Source organism: Agrilus planipennis, unplaced genomic scaffold, assembly GCF_000699045.2.
Source record: "Agrilus planipennis isolate EAB-ADULT unplaced genomic scaffold, Apla_2.0 scaffold72, whole genome shotgun sequence".
Taxonomy (NCBI): domain Eukaryota; kingdom Metazoa; phylum Arthropoda; class Insecta; order Coleoptera; family Buprestidae; genus Agrilus; species Agrilus planipennis.
Window position 1 is genome coordinate 352844 of NW_020439081.1, and position 21693 is coordinate 374536.

The window sequence follows — 21693 nt, forward strand, 5'->3', positions numbered from 1 at the left end:
AAAAACTCAGAAATCTAATGTAAGTACAATCAATATTGTGAGCTCAGAGTTCCTGAAATTATTAAACCTGCTTGCAAGAAAAAAAAATAAAATTAATTTTTAATCACCCTAATATACAATATATATCTACCTATGTATGTCGGTATTTATATTCAATGCTGCCACCAAAAATGTAAATTACATGCCTGACTTGAATAATGCTAAAAAAACTCAGGATTTATTCTCCACTCTTGTTAAACAGTTTTTGTTAGTATTTAGGTCATCTATATTTGCTGAAAAATGTCACATTGTTTGTATATCATTCGCGAAAAATCACATTTTGTCCTTTTTGACGTGGCTTTTAAAAACTTTCTGTTATATACAACCATTACAAGTTATCAATCTCCTTGTTAGTTAATTAAATGAATTAAATGACTGCAGTAGACAATAATTCGACATTTTTTTCGGCTAGGGGTTCCGTACATTGCATGCTTTTTGGTGAACTATTTTTACGCACGATCTACATCCCAATTTGTATATAAAATATATAGATTTTAGTGGTAAGCAACCATGGACATTACACTACAGTATCTTTGGGAAAACAAACTGTTTTATAAAAATTTAATTACAATTATTTATTCATTTACTATTCGCCAACTACACATATTACAATAAAAATAGGTAAAACGGAACAATATTTTACTGGCATTATTTCGTCATTGTCCTCAAATAATCGTAATATGTAAATAAAATTCTTTCTTGCGTAAATGTTTCAACGGATCCAGGCCTTTGTAATCGCACATTTGTTAAAGCTCTGTCAGGGGTTAAACTGAAAAAATACATTAAATAGCACGCAACCATAACGCCGGTTCTTCCTCTGCCCATCCTGCAGTGTACACCAACAGGCTAGAATAAAAAGTAAACAGCGGTAATTAAGCTACTTACACAAACAACGAATGTACATATAAAATCCAAAGCTTATTCGTATCTACACAAGTTCAATCAAAATTGGGAGACAATATTAACAATGATCTTCAATAATTCGAATTACGTATTTATTGTTATTTGCGATTGAACCAGGAGTTCCGCCCTCCAGGAAGCAACAGAATTTTACTTCAGTACCAACACCAGTTATGAGCTCTCGACTGATCGTGTGCTTATGCCCTAAAGCAATGCTACAAAAACATATTTACAATTTAAATAGGCTTCTGTTGATATCGTTCGATAAGGGAATTCTTTTCTTTTAAATCAAGTACGCTTCTTTGTCATCATCATTAAGTTTTCCACCCCAAAGACTGGTTGGACGCGCACCCCCATTTATTCTTATTTTGAGTCATTTTTCAAGAACTAAAGCAACCTTTAAAAAATTGCGAATAGTAATATAAACTAGATCTTCTTCTACCTCACTTAATTCCTGTTTATGCTTCTAATATGTCTCTAACTAATCTAATAATATTTCAGATAACATCTAATTTAACAGGCGTACATCTTTTTAAACAAGTATTATTCGAGTATGCAAAAGAACAGACAAGGGTAGCAATAACTACAAATAATTACAGATAGCGTAGCAGCTAAAGGTATTTTGATTTTTTTTCTACAGTCAATGGTATTGAAGATTCGCCTAATCTTTTAAGAGTTCAAATTGATATTATATCAAATTGACCTATATAAGCTTTCTTTGGTGCATTATATTATAAATCCAAAATATAATTTGCAGGGGCGGCTTTTCGGGGTGGCGAACAGGGCAACCGCCCGGGGCCTCGCTCTTACAGGGGCTTCGCACACTTGCGCAACAATCTAATTAGAAAAATATTAGGTAGTAATAGTACATACTACTAATGTTTATTTGAATTTCTTAAAAGTCTTAAAAGAAGCCGCAAATTTGCTATCTTTGTCTTTATCAATTTTTTTTAATTTTTGATAAACAATTTTAAAACTGTAAACTTATTTATGAATCACTTTGCATTTTTCAAATATCATCATTAAAATTAATTCCACAAAGACGAGGGCCTCGCAAAAATTTACCCGCCCGGAACCTTCCAAAGACTAAGGCCGCCCCTGATAATTTGTTAAAATCAGTATCAAAATGATATGAAACTGTTAATTAGGTAATCTTAGGTGTCATAACTACGCCACTGACCAGGAATTCGCGCATAAAATTAGCATATCCTACAATGATGGTGAAATATTTAGTCACTTACCTCTTTTTTATTTTTGGCATTTTCGCAAAGACTAATAAATGTTTTAATTTGATCGGTGGTCGGAGGTTCGAATTCTTCTATAGCTATTTCGTGGTATTGAATTCCGTTATCCGTCTGATGATAAGGCCGGGTATCTGGTGATAATGTAACTAGATGTTTTATTCCGACACTTTTCAAAAATAAAATATGACTTTTCTTGTACGGGCACGACATGGCAGCAAGGACATCTTGAGTGATCCATGAAAAGTTCCATGGCTCTTCAATCTCATCTTCGGATGCACTTGCGTTTTGTGCACTTCTTGTACTCATGAATAAATTAATTTCCTTATTACACTTGCTAGACGTTTATTGAGACAAGGCGTTTAAGTTTAAATGCTAACCTCAATTTTTGGAAATAAAATCGATGCTTATTCGAAATGATTTGGAGCAAATTACGAAGTAATCTATTGAATCAAAGAAATTGAAGGGCTTGTTGAGTTTCCATTTGTTCTGCATATCTACTACATTTTACAGTTTTCCATGAAAATAAATTTTGCTTAATTATTTCCGCACAATATAATGCACTTGCACCCAGTGACGTAACATGAAGTTTTTCTAACAGATACAAAATAATTGAGGATCGCATTTTCGGTGTCGAATCGCGCTTTAGGATTTTAAACGCTTTTATAGGAAATTTTTGAGTTTTTACGGAAACTCTATTTCTTGAATGAATGAATGAATGAATAAAGGATTCCTTAAAAGACCAAAGTTTTCAATAGAGTGTAAGCAATTCAAAACCACTATTATTTTGAAAATTAAATTGGTAATTCATAAGGCAAATATTATATTGTAGCGAAAAGAACTCGTTACTAAAGACACTAAAATATTAAAAAGTTAAAAACGTTAGTAATCATTCAATAAAAGTGTTCACCGGATCATGATTAGATTTTTCAGTTATATTTTAATTTCTTCCTTTTTCGATCCATCGTTATTTACATGCTACAGAATTCTGCGATTATAATAAACTAAATCAATGAAAATAAATTATATCTTTTATCCAACCTGTCTTTAATGGGTACAAAGTAACAAACGGTAAGGAAAAAGATATTTAAGTATAACATTAACAGATCTCCATATATTTAAATAAAAAGTAATGTGGAGTTCTGTTGAGTTTTTTGAATTAATGTGCCTAATTAATAATTCTGTAAGTATTTCTTTTTTACAAAACGGAAATTTAAAAATTAAAACACTCGAAATTTTCCCAATTTTATTGCCACCTAGGCATATCATTGTGTCTTCTTTAGAATTCAATTTTAATGAAATACATTTCTAACTCTTGAAGAAGCTACAACTTGGCGAAACATCGTACCTGGTATGATAAGTTGACAATTACATTGTGTGTGCTTTAATTTTTTATTTTATTGCGATTTTCCATCAAGTAAAAGTAGATACAATTTATTATATTTCTTTTCCTTTTGGAAAATACGACAAATGGCGTTGTAAACGCCATCTGTAGTGCAGTGCTACATTTTAGAATTACGTATGCTTCAGCAAGGTCCATTTAAATATATGGATATCTACTTGCTGAAACGAATCCCGGCGTAGCTCACCTCAACGTGGTAGAAACGTTACCATAATCGAATAAAATAATTCGAAGTGGCTGCCTGCGACGCGCTGATGAGATCCAAAAACATCGAAATCGCGATCCGCGTTTGGCAGTTTCGACAGAATACAGACCACTTCGAATTATTTTATTCTTTTCCTTTGATTTTTTTGATTTTCTTATGACTTGACATTAGTAGATAATAAATAGGAAGGTACTTACAATTTTTGTAACGTTTTCAGTTTCATCCCACGTTGATTGGTACCTGTTTACTTACCTCAATTTTCACTGAAAAGCAAAATACACCTTTGTATTGCCTTAGAAAGTATTAATTCGACTTGTTTTTTGATTTGATCTAGTTTTATTGCTAATAAGTCATACAAAAGTAACCCTAACCAAATAAATAGGCAAACAGTGGTCAAAAAAACAACAACTTCTAAAATGGAACATTGAAATTACAGCAGGTAGCGAAAGTACACATTTTATCACTTAATATTCGTCTTCTTCGTAATCGTAACCGAAACTTGGTTCTTCGTCATCCCCATGGCCTTGTTGGTGCTGTCGCAACATGTCCAACATACCCATTTCCGGTTCTTGTGTCACTGGTTCTTCCTCAAAGTCCTCTGCGATGTCCTCCTCCATTGCTGCAACAAGTTCTATGTAATTTTTTAAAATTTCTACGAGCACCTTTTTGACTTATTCTGCATTCCTTGACTTCGACTTAATTAACGCGATAAAAATATATAGCTATGAACAAAATCATTATTTATTGTTAAGGAAACAAAAAACTACTTACCATTTTCCATTTTATCATCTTCATTTTTAGATTCAGTTGCTTTTTCTTCCTCTTTCGTTGGTTCGGATACGTAAACGGGTAAACCTATGGACTTTTCTTTTTTCTTTGTAGATCGTCGTTCTATGTTTACTAAATGTTTCGATTTTTTTCCTACGTTTTCAGGTACAGTAATCTCTGAAGAAGAAGTAGGTTCGCTACAAAAAAAATAGATTTATTAGTTAAACGTTTGCTATGTTTGGAGTGTCTTTTATTTAGACTTTAAGTCTTCTCCTGCATTTTATTGCAGTAAACTATTAATATTAATTAATATTTTACCCTTGCGGACTTTTCGGGAGTTCCACCGGCACCTCCTTTTCACCATCTCCTTCAGGTTTCAAGGCATTAAGTGTTTTGAGGACGTCGTAGTTGATTTTTGACGAAACTTTTTTCCCTTGCAATATCTTTTCAATCGCTTCAGTAGCAGAACTGGAAGGCCCTGTTTGATTATTTCGTCTTCTAGTCGTACGTCGTCTTTTCTTCTCTGGCTTACCTTCTTCTTTTTCTTTTGCTAATTTCTCTTGTTTTACTGGAAACCGTACATTTACATTAACAATAATTTGCTATCATAAATTTAAAAGTACAGTGAATTTTGGTTATAACGATGTATGTCACTATAACCGATACAGTTGAAATCGTTATACCGTTGAATATATGAATATACGCTCAAAATTCAAGCTACAAATACTGACGTCGTTATAACCGGAAGGGCGTCACAATTCATGCCGCTATAAGTGAAATCCACACTGTACTGCAGCAGGTTATTTTTAAAAGTAAAGTCGTCGTTCTTACTTTTTTGTTCCTCTAAATAAGACGCATTCAGTTTATGCCAAAGTCCATCTTTATGTTGGACTTCATCTTCATTCATTATGTACGCGTCCAACTCTTCATCGTCGACATCGTCCAGATCTATTTCTATCTCTGTTTGTGTGTTTGCAGGAATTGTTCTAGTATCATCTAGCGATTTAGCTAATCCCATACTACTTATATTGGGACCTATTATAAAATACAGTTGGTACATACATACACCAAAAAATAATACACAAAAGTATAATTCTATAGATGCTATAAATTTGTCTATTTGTGTAATCAGGCTTTTTAATAAAACGCTAATGATTAATAAAATCCTACAATATGGCGTCTTACGTCCGCCATATTGATTGATTCATGCCGTCACATAACCTAACATTTGTAATACCTACCTGCTTGATCTACGCCTCGAACAATTTGAAATTAATGATAATAAATAATAAATAAATAAATAAGTTAAGTTAAAAAACAAGAAACTCTCTTTAAATGTGTTCGCAACTTTATTGAAGGTTTTTGAATGCATGTAATAAGGTATTTCAATAATCTTTAAATATTTTGCAATTAGCATCAATTTTACTGCATAAAACACTTGTAAAACATGCAGTTTTTGCCATTGCTCATTTATAGTATTACGTGAAATTTCAATAAGTGTACATTGCCTTGTGTCGTGTCGGAAAGGAACAAAAAACAAAGGCCACGCGCGTTTCGATTTTATGATTTAGGAGGAATCCTACTTACCCAACTCAAGTACGTGCTCTTCAGTGCTTGGGTCATCAACATTCCCTTCTTTTATTATTTGCGAAATGGTCCCAATGATTTCCTCTTCGACGAAACGATTTACGTCGTTGATGTCGTTTGGACTTTCTTTTTCCTTGGCTAAAATCGGCCCTTGATATACAAGGATACCAATTCTTTTTTATTTGCATAACACTCATGTAATTTGGTTGTGAATAACGGACAAGAAAAATGAAATTTCACCGTCAGATTTTAAAAATAGGTTAGTCTACAAAAAGCTGTAGATATACTTAAATCAATATCGCCGATTGCCTGTTTGTAGTAGTATATTAAGTAAATTTCCCTAAAATTTGTCAAGAATAATTGTATCTGCTGTATCAACGAAGGGCTATTTTTGGCAACTATTGTTTTTTAAATGATTTTATTAAATCGGCTAAATCGGTTTCGTTTTCAATATAACCTAGCCGCAACTGTGAAAATTTCTTAATGATAATCACAATTTCTAGCTTTGTACTTACCTTTTGTGGGTTTTCTTGCCCTTTTGGTTTTATTTTCCAGATGATTTTCTATTTGTTTTTGTAACTCAGTTAAATTGTCTCCTTCTTCTTCCATCAACTGTGTTGTAAAAAATGAAACGACTATTTGAATATTAATCTACACAATTTAATTCATAAATATTGTATTAAGAAACCACCAAATTTCAAACTTGAAAAGGAAAATCTTACTTCAAGTAAAATAAAATTAATTTTCTTTTCTGTGCTTAACACGATCGTTTAATTTTTCGTCCTTTTCGAAAAAGGATTGTAATATTTTGAACGGTTACCTTTTTGACTTTTTGAGAGCCAATAGCTATTTACGAGGGTGGATTGATAAGTTTCCGGCCTGACCAAGAAAAACAAGGTTTTTAAAAATTTTTTTTTTTTATTTCTCAACATAATCTCCTCCAAGGCTGATACATTTCTCATAGCGGTGTTCCAGTCTATTAATGCCATCTCTATAGACTGATTCGTCAAGCTCCTCAAAATAACCATTTACAGCTTCGATTACTTCTTCATTGTCCGCAAATCTCTTACCGCCAAGCCATTTTTTGAGATTAGGGAACAGAAAATAGTCACTCGGGGCTAGGTCTGGAGAGTAAGGAGGGTGCGGCATCAATTCAAACTTTAGATCGTTGATTTTAGCCGTCGCAACGATTGACGTGTGCGCTGGTGCGTTATCGTGATGAAACAAGATTTTTTTCTTCGCCAGATGAGGTCGTTTAATTTTCACCTCGTGGCTCAAACGTTGCAATAAGTCTGCGTAGTATTGACCAGTGATAGTATTACCCTTTGCAAGGTAATCAATGTATATAATACCTCTTGCATCCCAAAAAACAGTAGCCATAACCTTGTTCGCCGAAAAAATTGTTTTTGCCTTCTTTGGAGTTGGTTCCCCTGGTCCAATCCACTGTTTAGACTGTTCTTTGGTTTCAGGAGTGTAGTGGTGGACCCACGTTTCGTCAACGGTTACGAATCGACGCAAAAATTCGCTTGGATTACGCTTATACAATGACAAATTTGCGGTAGAAATGTTTTTTCGAATCAATTTTTGGTCGACTGTTAGCAAACGCGGCACCCATCTTGCACAGAGCTTTTCCATATGCAAATGTTGGTGCAAAATATGTTGCACACGTTCATATGACATCTTACAGGTCTCAGCTATCTCACGCACTTTCAATCTGCGGTCTCCCAGCACTATTTGATGAATTTTTTCGATCATATCTGGAGTTGTGACCTCAACGGGGCGTCCTGAGCGAGGCCCATCAGAGGTGCTCACACGACCCTTTTTAAACTCGGAAACCCACTGCTTAACGGTTGAATATGACGGGGAGGATGTCCCCAGTGTTGAGTCCATCTCTTTTTTAATTTCCTTCGGCGTTAACCCCTTCAAATAAAAGTATTTGATGACAGCACGATTTTCCTGCTTTTCCATTTTTACGAAAACCACAGAGGCGTCTTGTTCAGCGTGCTGTCAAACCTACACTAGCAAGGAGATCGGGCTGAAACTATAGCTACAAGCTATCCAAGGATGGTACTATAGAATGTCACCTCAAGGTAGGCCTAGTGGCGTCATCTCTTGGTTAGGCCGGAAACTTATCAATCCACCCTCGTATATAATATATGCATTTATTTTATTTTAATTTAGATGCTTATGAAGTGAATTCAAAGAGGGTTATAGACCCTTTAACCAGCGACGTAAACAGGAGGGGGCGACAAAAGCCATCTGTCCCAAATTGGATTGAGCTGCATATTTACCACCTTAATATTTTTTAACACAGAAATGGGGTGGTACATTCAAAGTCAGCATCGCTTGTTACGCCACTTTCTTTATCCCTTTGCTATGTATCCTATGAGAAGATACTTACATACATCAGTCAACCTAACATGAAATTAAACTAAATACGAAATGTATGTGTTGAAAAATTAATAGAGTAATAATTAAATTTTTGCGCCATAGTAATCTTTTTACAAGATCTACATCGATAGATCGTATCAGACATTCAACCCATAATTAAGTTATTTGTATGTTACCAATTGATGTGGTTCAAGAGTTTGAAGGTTTGAAGAAATACCTGTATAAATCTACCAAAGTTGCTAGTAGTCCTTTTTTATCATTGTATCTTCTTTAAAAGGAAACTGGACGTGGTTTCAAACTTTATTTAATGAGACAAGAATGGCTAGATAGAGACGCACTAGAAGTAGGAACGGGAGTGTAGAGCGGTAGAGGAAAACCTAAATTTCATGATTGTTCGAAAATAATACAAGGATGTTCTAGCTTTCGGGGAATTTGCAGGTGCATGTCGAGTCAGTCCTTGGGCTGACAACTGTATAATAATGACGATGAATTATGTCTACCTCAAATATGTAACTTACTTTATACACTAACCGTACATTCTGTTTCTTATTTATCCTTACTACCCATCACGTTAACGCTAACATAGTGATATTTTTTTACCTTTTGCAATCTTTCTTTATCCTTTTTCCTAGCAGCTTTAAAAGAAGGCGGGTCCTGTTCTTCTTCTAAATCAACTGTCATAAATTCTTCTAGAGTTAAACTGCTACTGGGCGTCTCTCCAAATTCGACCAGCCTGTAAATTTTTTGTAATTTCCAAAGTTCCAATTTAATTAATATTACTGTTATGCATCATTAAATATATGTGTAAGCAGTCCTTTCATATAAAATAGCATCCTACCTTGGAGTTTAGACAGTCGATTTTGAACTTCTTTTCAAATGAAAATATTTTTTAAAGTATTTCTGCTACGGAATTTTAATGAAATTTTGCTAGAGTGGTTCATTATTCAAGCATGCTTTCTTTGCACCACAAACCCTGCTCGCCAAGGCATGATGGTATGCTTTAAATTTCAGTATGTCCGTCACGGTCCATTAGCATAACTGACAAAAGTTTCTTTCGTTCGTGAAAGCAGCAACAATTTATTTAAAACTTTACGAATAGATCCATCACAAAAAAACAGATCTACCGTAACCGTCGAATAAGTACGGACAAAAATATGAACTGTTAGTAGGTATGCACGAAGATTAAACTACTATTGTCTGTATCTTTTCCTTACGGCAATATAAAGAAAGTGTAAGTATTTATAACATACATTAGGTACTGGAAACCCGAGAGTCGAACGAAAGGTATTCTATTACATGCAATGATCAAAGGGCGATATGATCTCTCGAAAAATACCACGTGATACAGGAAATGTCTTACAAATACCTTCAGCTACTTTTTCATATAAATAATAAAGTACTTAGTGAAATATTAATAAATGGGATTTAAAGCTTTTGAGGGATGATGTGCTTTCTATCAATGATTTTGAGAGTTCGGGTAGTTTAGGATAGTTTTCAGAAAAGCAAATAGACACACACACACTATTGAAAAAATATATTCCACATGATCGCCTAATTATATTTACTTTCGCCCTTGTGACATATGCAGACAAAGAAATTTGTAATTTCTATGTTCGGTAAACTTTTCACTTTACCTGCATGCTTTTAATATTGTGTGTTGTAGGTACTGTACTGTATTACTTTTATTTTCTCGCTTTTTAATAAAAAAAAGATGTATGATTAATCAGAACATTACCTTTTCCGTAATGTTGATCCATGGACTTTCACTATTTTCACTATGTCGCTAGGTGTTCGGTTGAATTCGTGAAGACGTGCTGCCATTAAAAGTGCTGCAATTAAAGAAAAACAAAAACGAAATTAGTTCAACAATTGAACAAACTTATTAAGAAAATCAAAGTTTCAATATTGGACAAATTATACCATAATAAAATAAATAATAAAGTGAAGATATGCGGAAATTATAAGTGAAGATGTGTTTCAAGATATCCGTGTAGAGCGGAATATATTTTATGGATTTAAACCTCAAAACGATGGTTTGACTTATTATTTATATTACAATTGAATCATTTACAAAATAATTGTACTTTTTCAGCTAAAAAAGTATTATCTAAACATTTTTTTTCACTCTTATTGTTTTTTTAATCAATAAAATGCGTCCAAATCGTTTAAAGATAATGCAACTTAAGTTATATACATATAACTTTGAAATTGCATCGGATATTAGGAAACGTAATCAATGTTAGATACGTAGTCATCAAAAATAGTTTACCTGCCCCACAAAGTCCAGAGGGTCTTCGACCTGAATGTATAGAATCACGTTTCATTCTTTGCACTAATCGAAGTGCTGTGTTCGCTACTTCTTGCGTTTTTGATCCAAATTCCAATTTTGCCGCAAAGCGAAGAATATATAAGCAAGGATCTGGAACCAAAAGAGAACAATATATGGGTACCTAATAATGTTAACAGTTAAACTTGAACAATTGTCTGTTTTGGTGCCTGTCTAAATACAAAAAATGTTGTCGACGTAGTAGTACCAGAAGAATACAGAGATTATTTCTGAAATCTGACATAAAGAATTCAGCTTATTAAAGTAATCAAATAAGTAAGGGGTCAGCAAACTTTTAAACTGGAATAGCCTTTATTAACAGAAATATTGAATTTTATCGGATTAGGAAGTGGCAATTAAATAAAAAATGTACGACATTATTTATTATTATTTATATTATTGCTAAGTTACAAAATATGGTATTATGCTAAACAAAACTGAAATTATATTAAAAAATCAATACCAACGGTGACCCTCACATTTCTATAAAATGTTTTGGTTAAGTCCGGCACATAAGTAGTAATGTTTAGTATAAGACTTGGCTCTAAACCTTGATTAGTTATTTGGCTTCCTAGCTTGTTCTTTATTAAGTTCATATAAGAGAAAACTTGCTCGCAAGAATATGTTGACCTAAAGATTGTCAAAACATTAAAAACTATCTTTTCATTTGGTCATAGCATCTCGGAAGACTAATTTAGGCATCGAAAATTAGTGTCTCAAGCTTAAGCGTCCCTTTTAGAGTTGCCCTTTTATGCTGCGATATCAAAAGACATTTCTGCCTTTCTAACTCTTTTAATCTACTATTTCGAACTCCACAAATTTTTGATTTCTAAATATAATACATAATTGGATTTCAAAAGAACCAGCTTTGATATTAAATTTCAGATTTTAATTAATAATAAAAAAAAATAATAATAATTGCATATACATAAAATAAAGCAGACATTAACATAGTTTTGCGTAACTGATTCAAATATTTGGCGACAACAGACACAGCACACAAGCCGCGTCATTGTTTGAATGATCCAATACTTGCCCATATGAATCTAAATAAAACGAATGCAAACATAAGCGATCGTCTTTGCATAATTTTCTAAGTAAATTAATTCTGGTCGTACCTATGCAAACCTTGCAGCAGCCGAATGATAACAACAAGCAATTTGCTGTTTGTTCAGTATCAACGCAGATAGTCTAATGATTATTAATAATAAAATTAGTGGAATAATATACCTATTCTATAAATCATTTTTTTGTACCTTAATAGCCTTTAATGATATTTCAGATTAATATAATTAGTTGATCCTTTTAAATGGCAAATTATTTACCTTTGTTGTTCTGATATAAATGCATCTAATTATCTTTCACTATAAATTGTAGGTGGCAACTTACCTCCTTCCTCGTTTTAATCACAATTAATTAATTATTCCAATTAGTACCTAATATTAGACTCACAATTAGAGTTTATTAGTAGATGCTTAGATAACTCTAACAGCGCAGCGTGGCACAATCTCATTAAACACAGTCAAATATTACGTACAAATGTGGAAACCTAAGAATTTATTGAAAGATAAGTTTGGACCATATCAGAACACCGATGAGATGTCGGCAATAATTTATTTGTACGACTAGTAATAAACGACTAGTATTTTGTAATAAATTGAAAGCAAAACTTATTGCTCGTAATAAATTTAAAAGATTTATATGTTCAATAAAATAAATTTTGTAACGATTGTGTAAAAACAGATATGTTCATTAATTTAATTAAAGTACACAAGTGACACATGTAATTTATCGGTTAAATTAAAAGCGGTAAGTACTACACCTTATTGTAGAAGGAAGAAGTATTTTGTTTTTTATTTGAAGATTTTTTGAAGTTGATAGGAGTACAAGATCCGAGAATATTTTTTTTTATTGTTGGACTCCTTTTTCAAGGAATTCAAAAGGTATACATTATCTTAGTAACACTGTTTTCTCTCCCTTTTTTATTTCAAAGAACGGTCATTCGTATAATATAAAAAGAAGGGAAAAAGAATGTTTTTTCATTATTTAATCTTGTGGAATTTAATTGCACGAAAGAGCCTTTTGAGTAAAGCACAATTTTATTGTTTCATGAAAACGTAACGATTTTGAGGTTCCATCAAAGTTTTATCTTTTGTAAATCGTTATTTTTTTTTCTCTTAATTTTAGACATTTGTGAATAATTACATCGCAAGGTATTTCTTCAGTAAAAATAAGTCACTTCTAAGCTAGCGAACGGTTAATTTATAAATTGGAAAAGGATTGTTAAAGGTGTATGTCTGGAGCGCGGCGCTGTACGGGTGCGAAACATGGACGAAGTTTTCGAAATGTGTTACAGGCAAATGATGAGGATACCGTGGACAAAGAAGGTTATAAATGAAGAGGTATTAGAAAGAATAGGAGAACAGAGGACTGTATGGAAATCAATAAGAAATAGGCGAGATAGGTTGGTAGGACACTTTCTCAGGCATGAAGGACTAGTCAGAGACATATTAGAATCAGAAACAGGAGTTAATAGGAGTAGAGGTAGACCTACTTCTACTAAAGAAAAATGTAAGGTATCGTTTCTGTGTAACGCATAATAAGATGCAATTGCAGTTCGTTTGACTTGTTATCATTGAAAATCAAGGTAAATGCTAAAGACTGAAGACTCGATTTCGTTTATCAATGCATACGCATTACCGTTTCACTGCTGTCTAGAAGTGACGCAGATTTGATGAAGGTCGGAAACTATATCGCCTTTGTTTTCTGATTAAATTGCATCTGTTTATTAAAAAATTGTTACCAGTGTTAGATTGTTATTGAGAAAGGTTGTTGACTGTCCGTTTTAATTCAAAAAAAAAGCAAAACTTGTTTATGATTTCGACCAGTAGCTCCAAGGTAAGTCCATTATTAGTCTCAAAGGTCCTAGGTTCAAATTTCACCTATTAAACATTACAAACAATAAATTATATTAATATTATCACTGCCCTTACTAAAAGTCACCCTGAGAACACACCTAGTGGACTAACAGTTAATTTTCCGCAAATTAAAAAATACTTATCTTCTGTCTTCGATTTGGGTTTTAACAAATACTATAAAAACGTTATTTATTTCTCTAAAACAAATTGGGGCAAATCAAGTTCCTGCAGCTTGTAGGGTTATAAAATTTGTAAGTAAATTCTTACACTATAATATATATTTCTTTGGAAATTGCCTGAAAGTAGAAAAATTTATTTAAAGTTAAGGTTTTATTTCATCCCCTTATTATATACCAATATTGAAAAGAATCAAGCCAAAACAGAGTTACAAAGTATCTATGTTAATTTTAAAGGTAGGTGCTTTTTACCTTTAAATCACTCGTTGAAAAAGACTCATAAACGAAGGCGAAAGGTTAACCCTACTTTACATACATTTTTTCCAACTTATTTAAGGTATGCTTATTTTATTACAAACTAGTGACCCGCCCCAGCTTCGCACGGGTGCAATGCTGATACTAAATATATTTTTGTTTTGTTTAGATTATTGTCGAAAAGGGGAAATCGTCAAAAGATACCTCCTGAACATACTAAATATACTACAGAATGTCGTTATATACAACATTCACAGTTTTTTTGTTATTAGACAATACAAACCGGCCGGTACCGCCGCAACCGCTATGTCCCTGCATATTAAATCTGTAATATCTTCGAAAATATTCATTTAAATTACATGTTGTAAAGGGCCATATTGATCTATATTAAATGCACAATGTATTTAAGGTACTTAATTGGATAAGAATTAATACTGTATTACCTACAATCGCTTCGTAAATAAGTCATTATTTCTCATAAAAAGTAAAGGATAATGGTTATTGTGGGTTATCTCTAAGAGATAGACATATACCATCCCGGACTTTTTTGTAGACCCTTTTAAGATGTACAATATTGTAGTACATTTTGATCTATCTCGTAGGGTTCAGCCAGCGTTTGCTATGTAAGCGCAAAAAATGTGTTTATTTACGACATCACATTAGAAACCTCTAAAATTATCAGTGTTTCCCTACTATATTATGCATGTATTATACATATAAACCTTCCTCTTGAATCACTCTATCTTTTAAAAAAAACTGCATCAAAATCCGTTGTGTAGTTTTAAAGATTTAAGCATACATAGGGACAGACAGCGGGGAAAGCGACTTTGTTTTATACTATGTAGTGATTATTCCTTTACTATGCCTTGTTGTAAGGCAATGTGGGTTTTACAAGGACATAATTTGCACCATTATCCCCCTTGTATATACCTAGTAGGCACTACCTAACAACAAAACCCCTAAATCTGTAGGTCTTTTATCAATCAGATTGATTAAAAAAGTATTTAATGTAATATGTTTCTTCATTATTTGCTTGCAGATTTTCTGTAATTTATGAATTTACATTACAGTCATGTAACAACTATAGGTCAAACAAACTAGATTTAGACAGAATAAAAATTATTGTAATCGTTTTTATAACAAAAGAGTACATTGATTTAATTAATGTGTAATAGGCATCTCGTAATGTCTAAAGTTTTCTTTATGGAATGCAAATCCTTGACCTGCCAATGTGCATGAAGAAAAAATATTTTCATGATTAGAATTCAATGATTTCAACTGTTTATTTCTTAACCTACTATCATTACGACACGTTACCTACACTAAAACTGTTTCGTTACAAATACTTACCATAGAAAAGTGTGTATTATTTGTCTTTAAAGTTACTTAATAGTAATACGCAGGGTCGTAGCGAGGCCGGTTCAAGCGGTGCGGCGCAGTCGAGGGGCCCCTTAGCACTTTTCTGTTTTCAAAAAATGACATTTAAAAAAGACTATGCTGTTAGAGATGAGCTGAGTCAAACTACGAAATGAACATCATAATTTATCACGTTGAGGTGAGCTACGCCGGGATTCGTTTCAACAAGTAGATATCCATATATTTAAATGGACCTTGTTGGAGCATATGTAATCCTCAAATGTATCATCGTACTACAGATGGCGCTCACCACGCCATTAGTAGTATTTTCTAAAACGCGCTGTTAAGACAGCAGGTAAAGGTTGGTNTTAGAGATGAGCTGAGTCAAACTACGAAATGAACATCATAATTTTTTATTTTACTTTTTTCTATATCAATTTTTGTCACAATACTCCATATATTTGATCATCAATTTTAAGAAGGGCCCCTTGCTCAATACCGCACCGGGGCCCCGAGCTCATCGCTACGGCCCTGGTAATACGTATGTCGGCATACATTAACATCGTTTAAACTTTGATATCCAATTTTGTATTTTGTAAACTAAGGAATTAAGGTAAAAGAATTATGTATCGGAATGATCTACAATAATGTATTTTGGGCTTAAATTTGAAAGTTTCATTAATGAAATTTCAAACGGTAATTCACACCCATACTTTCTTCCCTTGGTGCGTAATAGTGGAGCAATAGACCTCTGCTTCCGCTTCCACAATTACAGAAGTTCCGCATACATTTTTACAACCGCTTCTGCATTCTTATAATGGAAGTTCTCATCTTTTTGAAAATCAATATATAAGAACATTTATTACTTTTATCTGTTGGCTGAACTTGATCGTTTTCAATACACAATTTAAATTGAATTGCTCGTTACAAAGCTGCATGTTGTGCGGGTACTCTCTGTAACATTGTGAACGTATTATTATTATTAACCGTCTATGTTTATGAAGTATCAGAGTTATAGCTGTCAAAAATTTTGTTAAAAATAATATTGTCCCTGTTCAAATAACTTTATTATAAGTAGTTTAGGGCCCAAATCCATTTCCTAATATTTCGTATGTTGATATTTTATTAGTTTCCTACTTTAATCTAAAAGCATCCAGAAATTTCAACTTCCCTTTATCTAGTTCTCCTAAATAATTTCATTTTAAAAATACTAATACAGTTGTAGCGTTTATTTATTTTATGTAGTTTAGGGCCCAAATCCATTTCCTAATATTTCGTATGTTAGTTTCCTATTTTAATCTAAAAGCATCCAGAAATTTCAACTTCCCTTTAGCCAGTTCTCCTACATAATTTCATTTTGAAAATACTAATACAGTTGTAGCGTTTATTTATTTTATGTAGTGTTTGCTCAGTGGTGTAAATTGTAAGTTAAAAGTGCAATTTTGAAGCCAAAAAGAAGTTCCATTTGGGATCATTTTGTTGATAATAACGATTCAAGTGCCAAATGCAAAATTTGTAACGAAATATTCGCGAAAAGGGCGCACGGCTACTGCATTAATGAGTCACCTAAAATCATTACACTTCCGCTTCTGCAAAAATTTACTTTTTATCCGTTATGACACTTCCTTTGCATCGCAAGTATTATTCCGATTAAGTTGCTGGATAATGAGAATACATTCAATCCGTTAGTACCCAGCAAGAAGGACGAAAAATTGATTCTTTTAGTACAAACTTAGATTTGCAGATGATATAGCAGTATTAGCATCTAGCAAGGAGGACCAAGAGATAGCTATAAATAAAATGAAAAGGGTACTGACAGATCAGTACTGTATGAAAATAAATAAAAGTAAAACTAAAATACTGGTATGCAAGACATGAAAAAGTAGGGGACGAGCGAATATAAAGATAGGAGACGAAGAATTAGAAGAAGTGGCTGATTTTAGATACCTAGGAAGTCAGATAAGTGAGGATGGAAGGACTAGTAAGGATATAAAGCAGAGGATAGCGCAGGGTCGTGTCGCCTTTAATAAAAAGAAGTCACTTCTATATTCGCGAACGATTAATTTAGAAATTCGAAAGAGGCTGTTAAAGGTGTACGTTTGGAGCACGGCATTGTACGGGTGCGAAACGTGGACAGTGGGAGCGGCGGAAAAGAAAAGGTTAGAAGCGTTCGAAATGTGGAGTTATAGGCAGAAAAAGTCAATAAAAAATAGGTGAGATAGGTTGGTAGGACACCTTCTCAGGCATGAAGGTCTAATTAGGGACATATTAGAGGCATAAACAGGAGTTAGGAGGGGTAGAGGTAGACCTAGATTAGATTACTGTTCGCAAATAGTTAAGGATGTGGACTGTTCTAGTTTTAGGGAAATGCGAAGTTTAGCTCAGGATAGGAAAGAGTGGTGGTACGTGTCCAACCAGTCTTAGGACTGATGACCTTATGATGATGATGATGATGAAGTACAAACGTATGAGTGTTTATACTATTTAAAACAAAATATATATAGTTACAGTAATGCAAGTAAAAAAATATGGAAAAATATTTTATATTCCCACTTTTCTTGTTTTCCTCTACTTTTCCATCTCCTCATCTTCTTCTTCCAATAAAAGAGTAGTAACTGCTAAATTAATAAGCGAATATTTTTTTTGTAAACATTGCTGCGAAAATCTGTTAACCTTCTAAACAATTGCCGAAAAACTGACGGTCGCTGTACAATGAGAATACCACATAAACCTGACGAGCATCTGACGGGCGGCTGTTAACCGTCAACTTACGGATAGTAAGACTCAAGTCTTTAATCGTTTGATTGTAAAATTTATTTTTGCTCTGGTGTGTTGAAAGCGTAACAGTGTCAAAGTAAATGTAAAAGTAATAGTTTAAGCGAAGAACGCAAGCATTTGCTGGTGCAACATAAGAAACAAGGAAATGCCTATTTCTTGAGAAAAAAGAACGTATCCAATCTCCGACAAATTGCCTAAATACATATCTGGCTGGTTATTAATGCCTTGATATGTAATCCACACGCAAAAGTAAGGCATTTTCATTGTAAAGTGTTAATAAGATTTATGAATAAACATTGTGCGTAACAAAAGAATTCACTAAAAACATAATTAAAACTCTCTTTCTCTTTCATTATGGAATAATAATTACGCAAGTTAAAATGATAATGAAAATAAATTGACCTTTCCTTCTCTGCATGAACTCAATTTTGCGAAAGCTAATAAGAAAATGAAAATTAGATCATCGCTACTAACAACCAACGTTGTACTTTAATACTCAAAGCGACCCCTAAAAAAGGAAAATTGATTTTTCTTTAGCTGACACTTTATCGCTTTGATAAATACAGTTTTCATCCTGTATTATATTTAACTTGATTAATATCAGTTACAAGAGCAACTAAATCAAAATTTTCTGGCAAATATACATTTATCTCGGAGTTTTTCCTGAATTTGTACCACAGCATTTTCCTTCAGTGCAAATTTAAGGATCATACTCAGCTAGAAATGAGAAGTAGGTTTTGATGATTAGTGATACTTTTGACGGACAAACAGGCAGAGGAACACGTTCCTCTTTTCTTAAAATTTATATGGTATATGGTATCTGGAAGTGATGACCAAAGCAAGACCTAGACCAAGACTGTCCCAGCTTTGGTAATACTTAATGTTTTTTTTTTATAATTTAATTTAGGCATGAATTATTCTTTTTATTGACATAATAATTGTCCTAAATGATGAAATTTTCTGTCATACATCCGAGACTGTCATGACTTAAGGAAAATAGTGTCGATGATTGTGAGAATTATGAAAACTCTTGCGTATTTGATCTTGATTTTGCACATTCGGTTTTAGTTTTAGTCTTGTGTCTAAAGTCTAGTGTTGGTCTTGTCCTTTCGGTCTTGATCCTGGTCTTGTTTGCATAAATACAGTTTTATAGTTCCTCAAAACCAACACTATAAGACCAAAGCCAATTCTACTCGTCACTAGTATCTAGTCTTTTTCTTTCGATTTTAAGCGAAAATAACGAAAATAATTTTATTCCAATTAACTTAACGCACTGTATAATATACTTAAGAGGAACTACATAATGTTTTATGAGCTAAAATCAGAATCCTGCTTCTCTTTCAATTGATCTTCATCGTGTTTTAATTAAGAAGAAATGAAAAACAAGTATTTCGAATGCCCATGCATATTTTATAACAAAAAGCGATTTCAAGGTAGTCTGCTAACGTATTGTGTTTACTTCCGATTTATATGTAGGTATCAGTGTATTCCCGTCTGTACATTCATATATTATACATATGAATGTATGTCATCAACAATTTTATATCAAGAAATTTCTTTTATTGTTTAGTGGTGAAGTCATCGCCATTTTTCTTCAAGTCAAACTTCTCCAACTTGGACCTCGTCAACGCTACCAATTATGTTAGAGTTGGAGCAAAATTCAAGACAATTTACCACTTAATTTTTAAATACAGTGTAAACTCTTTATAACGTCACTCGATTTAACGACAAACTCCTTAAAACGTCGANGACTAATTTATGTAAACTTTTTATCTTTAAATTTATTTGATTCTGACAGTAATTATTATTTGAAAAAAGCTGGCATTAAAAGAAACTGAATTTTGAGTGGAACGAATTAACGAATGAGTATCGAACAATTTTGCTGACATAAAGTAGGTTTTAATTATTTATAATCTGATGCAGCTTAATTAATTTATTAAAAAATAAATACCTACCTACCTACATAAAATTATTTATTGCAAAATTGATTTTAATGATACATTATTCTACAATTCTTCTGCGTATATCTTTTAAGAAGTGTCAATCAAAATTAAAATTGTATTCGGATAATTTTTTATAATAACAGTACCTAAAAGTTTTTCTTACTATTGGTAGCTCATTAAGTGCTATTTGAAATAACTTTGACAATAATGCCATGCTTCAAGAATTTTGTAACGACATTGAAATTATAATATTATATGGTAGCATTAAAGGAAGATTTTCGAACGTCTTTAACATAATACGTATAATGAACTACACGAGGTATTGGAAGGCCAAGTGCGACCAGATGGTTGTTGCAAGGATGCTGAAAAATAATAAACAACACCACATAATATGTATAAAGTTGTAACCACTGGAAAATTATTCGTATTTTTTATTTAACTTAAACTACAGGAAAATGCACTTATTCTGATTCCATAGGATAATTTTTCCGCCAAGAGGTTTACTGGTTAATTTCCCGTAGGCTCTGACATACTAAATAAGAAAATGAAAGAATCTAGCATTTGAAATAATAGAGGTTGCGAATAGAAGTTGAAAAAATACCTATGTCGAAATGATATGCTTAAAATTGGAGAAAAGGTTTGGTCAATTTTAACGCCATCTAGGGGAAAAACTAACAATGGCTACGAAAAACGTCCCAAACTCCGAGGGGAAAATCTAAGAATTAATGCGAAAAACGTAGCGTAGTACTGATAAGAGGTCAAGTGTTTCGGCTCAATTGAAAATGAAAACTAATTTCTTAAAGACAACAATAACAATAACAGTTTCCAACTAGACAACGACCGGTTAGTTGACCAGCGCTCTATCGAATACACCGCTGTCGTCTCTATCTGTGCATGCTTGTATGCGTACATTTGCAATAACTAATAACAAGTCCCTGCCTACCTGTTGCACTTATTACCTACAAAAATAATAATAAATAGTAATCGTGGTAGTGGTGCTACAGAGAGTGTCTACCTCCTAACCTCGTACTATTCTTTTACAACCAATGCGTACGGTACTTTGCTACAACGCCTGTTGTAAACTAGTCTTGTGTCAGTGGCTCTTTCGTATTTTGTGATAATTGGTGGAAATTGAATGGAAAACAGGTAAATAAGACCCTTATAAGTAATGATTCATTTTCAATGAAAAATTAAATACAATGGAAATTAAAATAGCCTTATCTTTTTTTAGTAATGTTGAAGAATATTTTCAATACGTAAGTTAATTCAACAATCTAAGAAGTTTACAAAATTATTGAAATTATTAACATAGTCAATTTGATAAAAGGAGGTGTGCTACCTATATGAGCACAATTGATATACACAAAAGAATAAAAAAAAAGGATTTATATTGATAAAGATTACACCT

The 21693-nt window shown here is 32.9% G+C and overlaps 3 protein-coding genes across 7 annotated transcripts in view; 1 reads left to right on the forward strand and 2 right to left on the reverse strand.

Moving 5' to 3' along the window:
• Positions 1 to 599: 599 nt before the first annotated feature.
• Positions 600 to 2744, reverse strand: LOC108733172 (dual specificity protein phosphatase 23-like). The gene is made up of 2 exons (XM_018464233.1): positions 2181 to 2744; positions 600 to 885 (listed from the first exon to the last, which is right to left on the reverse strand). Exons 1-2 carry the CDS (start codon positions 2487 to 2489, stop codon positions 688 to 690), a joined length of 507 nt encoding a protein of 168 aa, XP_018319735.1. The 5' UTR covers positions 2490 to 2744; the 3' UTR covers positions 600 to 687.
• A 1367-nt stretch (positions 2745 to 4111) lies between these two features.
• Positions 4112 to 21693, reverse strand: part of LOC108733188 (transcription factor IIIB 90 kDa subunit) — a 46249-nt gene continuing 28667 nt past the window's right edge. For 2 of the 3 annotated variants that reach the window (XM_018464254.1, XM_025977343.1), the window contains 9 exons: positions 10803 to 10952; positions 10269 to 10362; positions 9134 to 9266; positions 6658 to 6754; positions 6143 to 6292; positions 5387 to 5590; positions 4874 to 5123; positions 4559 to 4752; positions 4112 to 4406 (listed from right to left, as the gene is read on the reverse strand). In XM_018464254.1, coding sequence (XP_018319756.1) covers positions 4252 to 4406; positions 4559 to 4752; positions 4874 to 5123; positions 5387 to 5590; positions 6143 to 6292; positions 6658 to 6754; positions 9134 to 9266; positions 10269 to 10362; positions 10803 to 10952 — 1427 coding nt within the window. In that variant the 3' untranslated portion in view covers positions 4112 to 4251. The remainder of the gene's footprint in view (positions 4407 to 4558; positions 4753 to 4873; positions 5124 to 5386; positions 5591 to 6142; positions 6293 to 6657; positions 6755 to 9133; positions 9267 to 10268; positions 10363 to 10802; positions 10953 to 21693) is intronic. The other variant, XM_025977344.1, reaches the window with a different exon arrangement.
• Positions 21129 to 21693, forward strand: part of LOC108733189 (BTB/POZ domain-containing protein 6) — a 26664-nt gene continuing 26099 nt past the window's right edge. For all 3 annotated transcript variants that reach the window (XM_018464259.2, XM_018464258.2, XM_018464257.2), the window contains exon 1: positions 21129 to 21431. The gene's annotated coding sequence lies outside the window, so the exon portion shown is untranslated. The remainder of the gene's footprint in view (positions 21432 to 21693) is intronic.

Bases quoted from the DNA above. Each gene is read 5' to 3' on its own strand.
- LOC108733172 (XM_018464233.1), bottom strand. From the start codon at position 2,489: ATGAGTACAAGAAGTGCACAAAACGCAAGTGCATCCGAAGATGAGATT. The intron at 886-2,180 runs GTAAGTGACTAA...TTTTTATTCTAG, and splicing joins ATGCCAAAAATAAAAAAGAG to CCTGTTGGTGTACACTGCAG.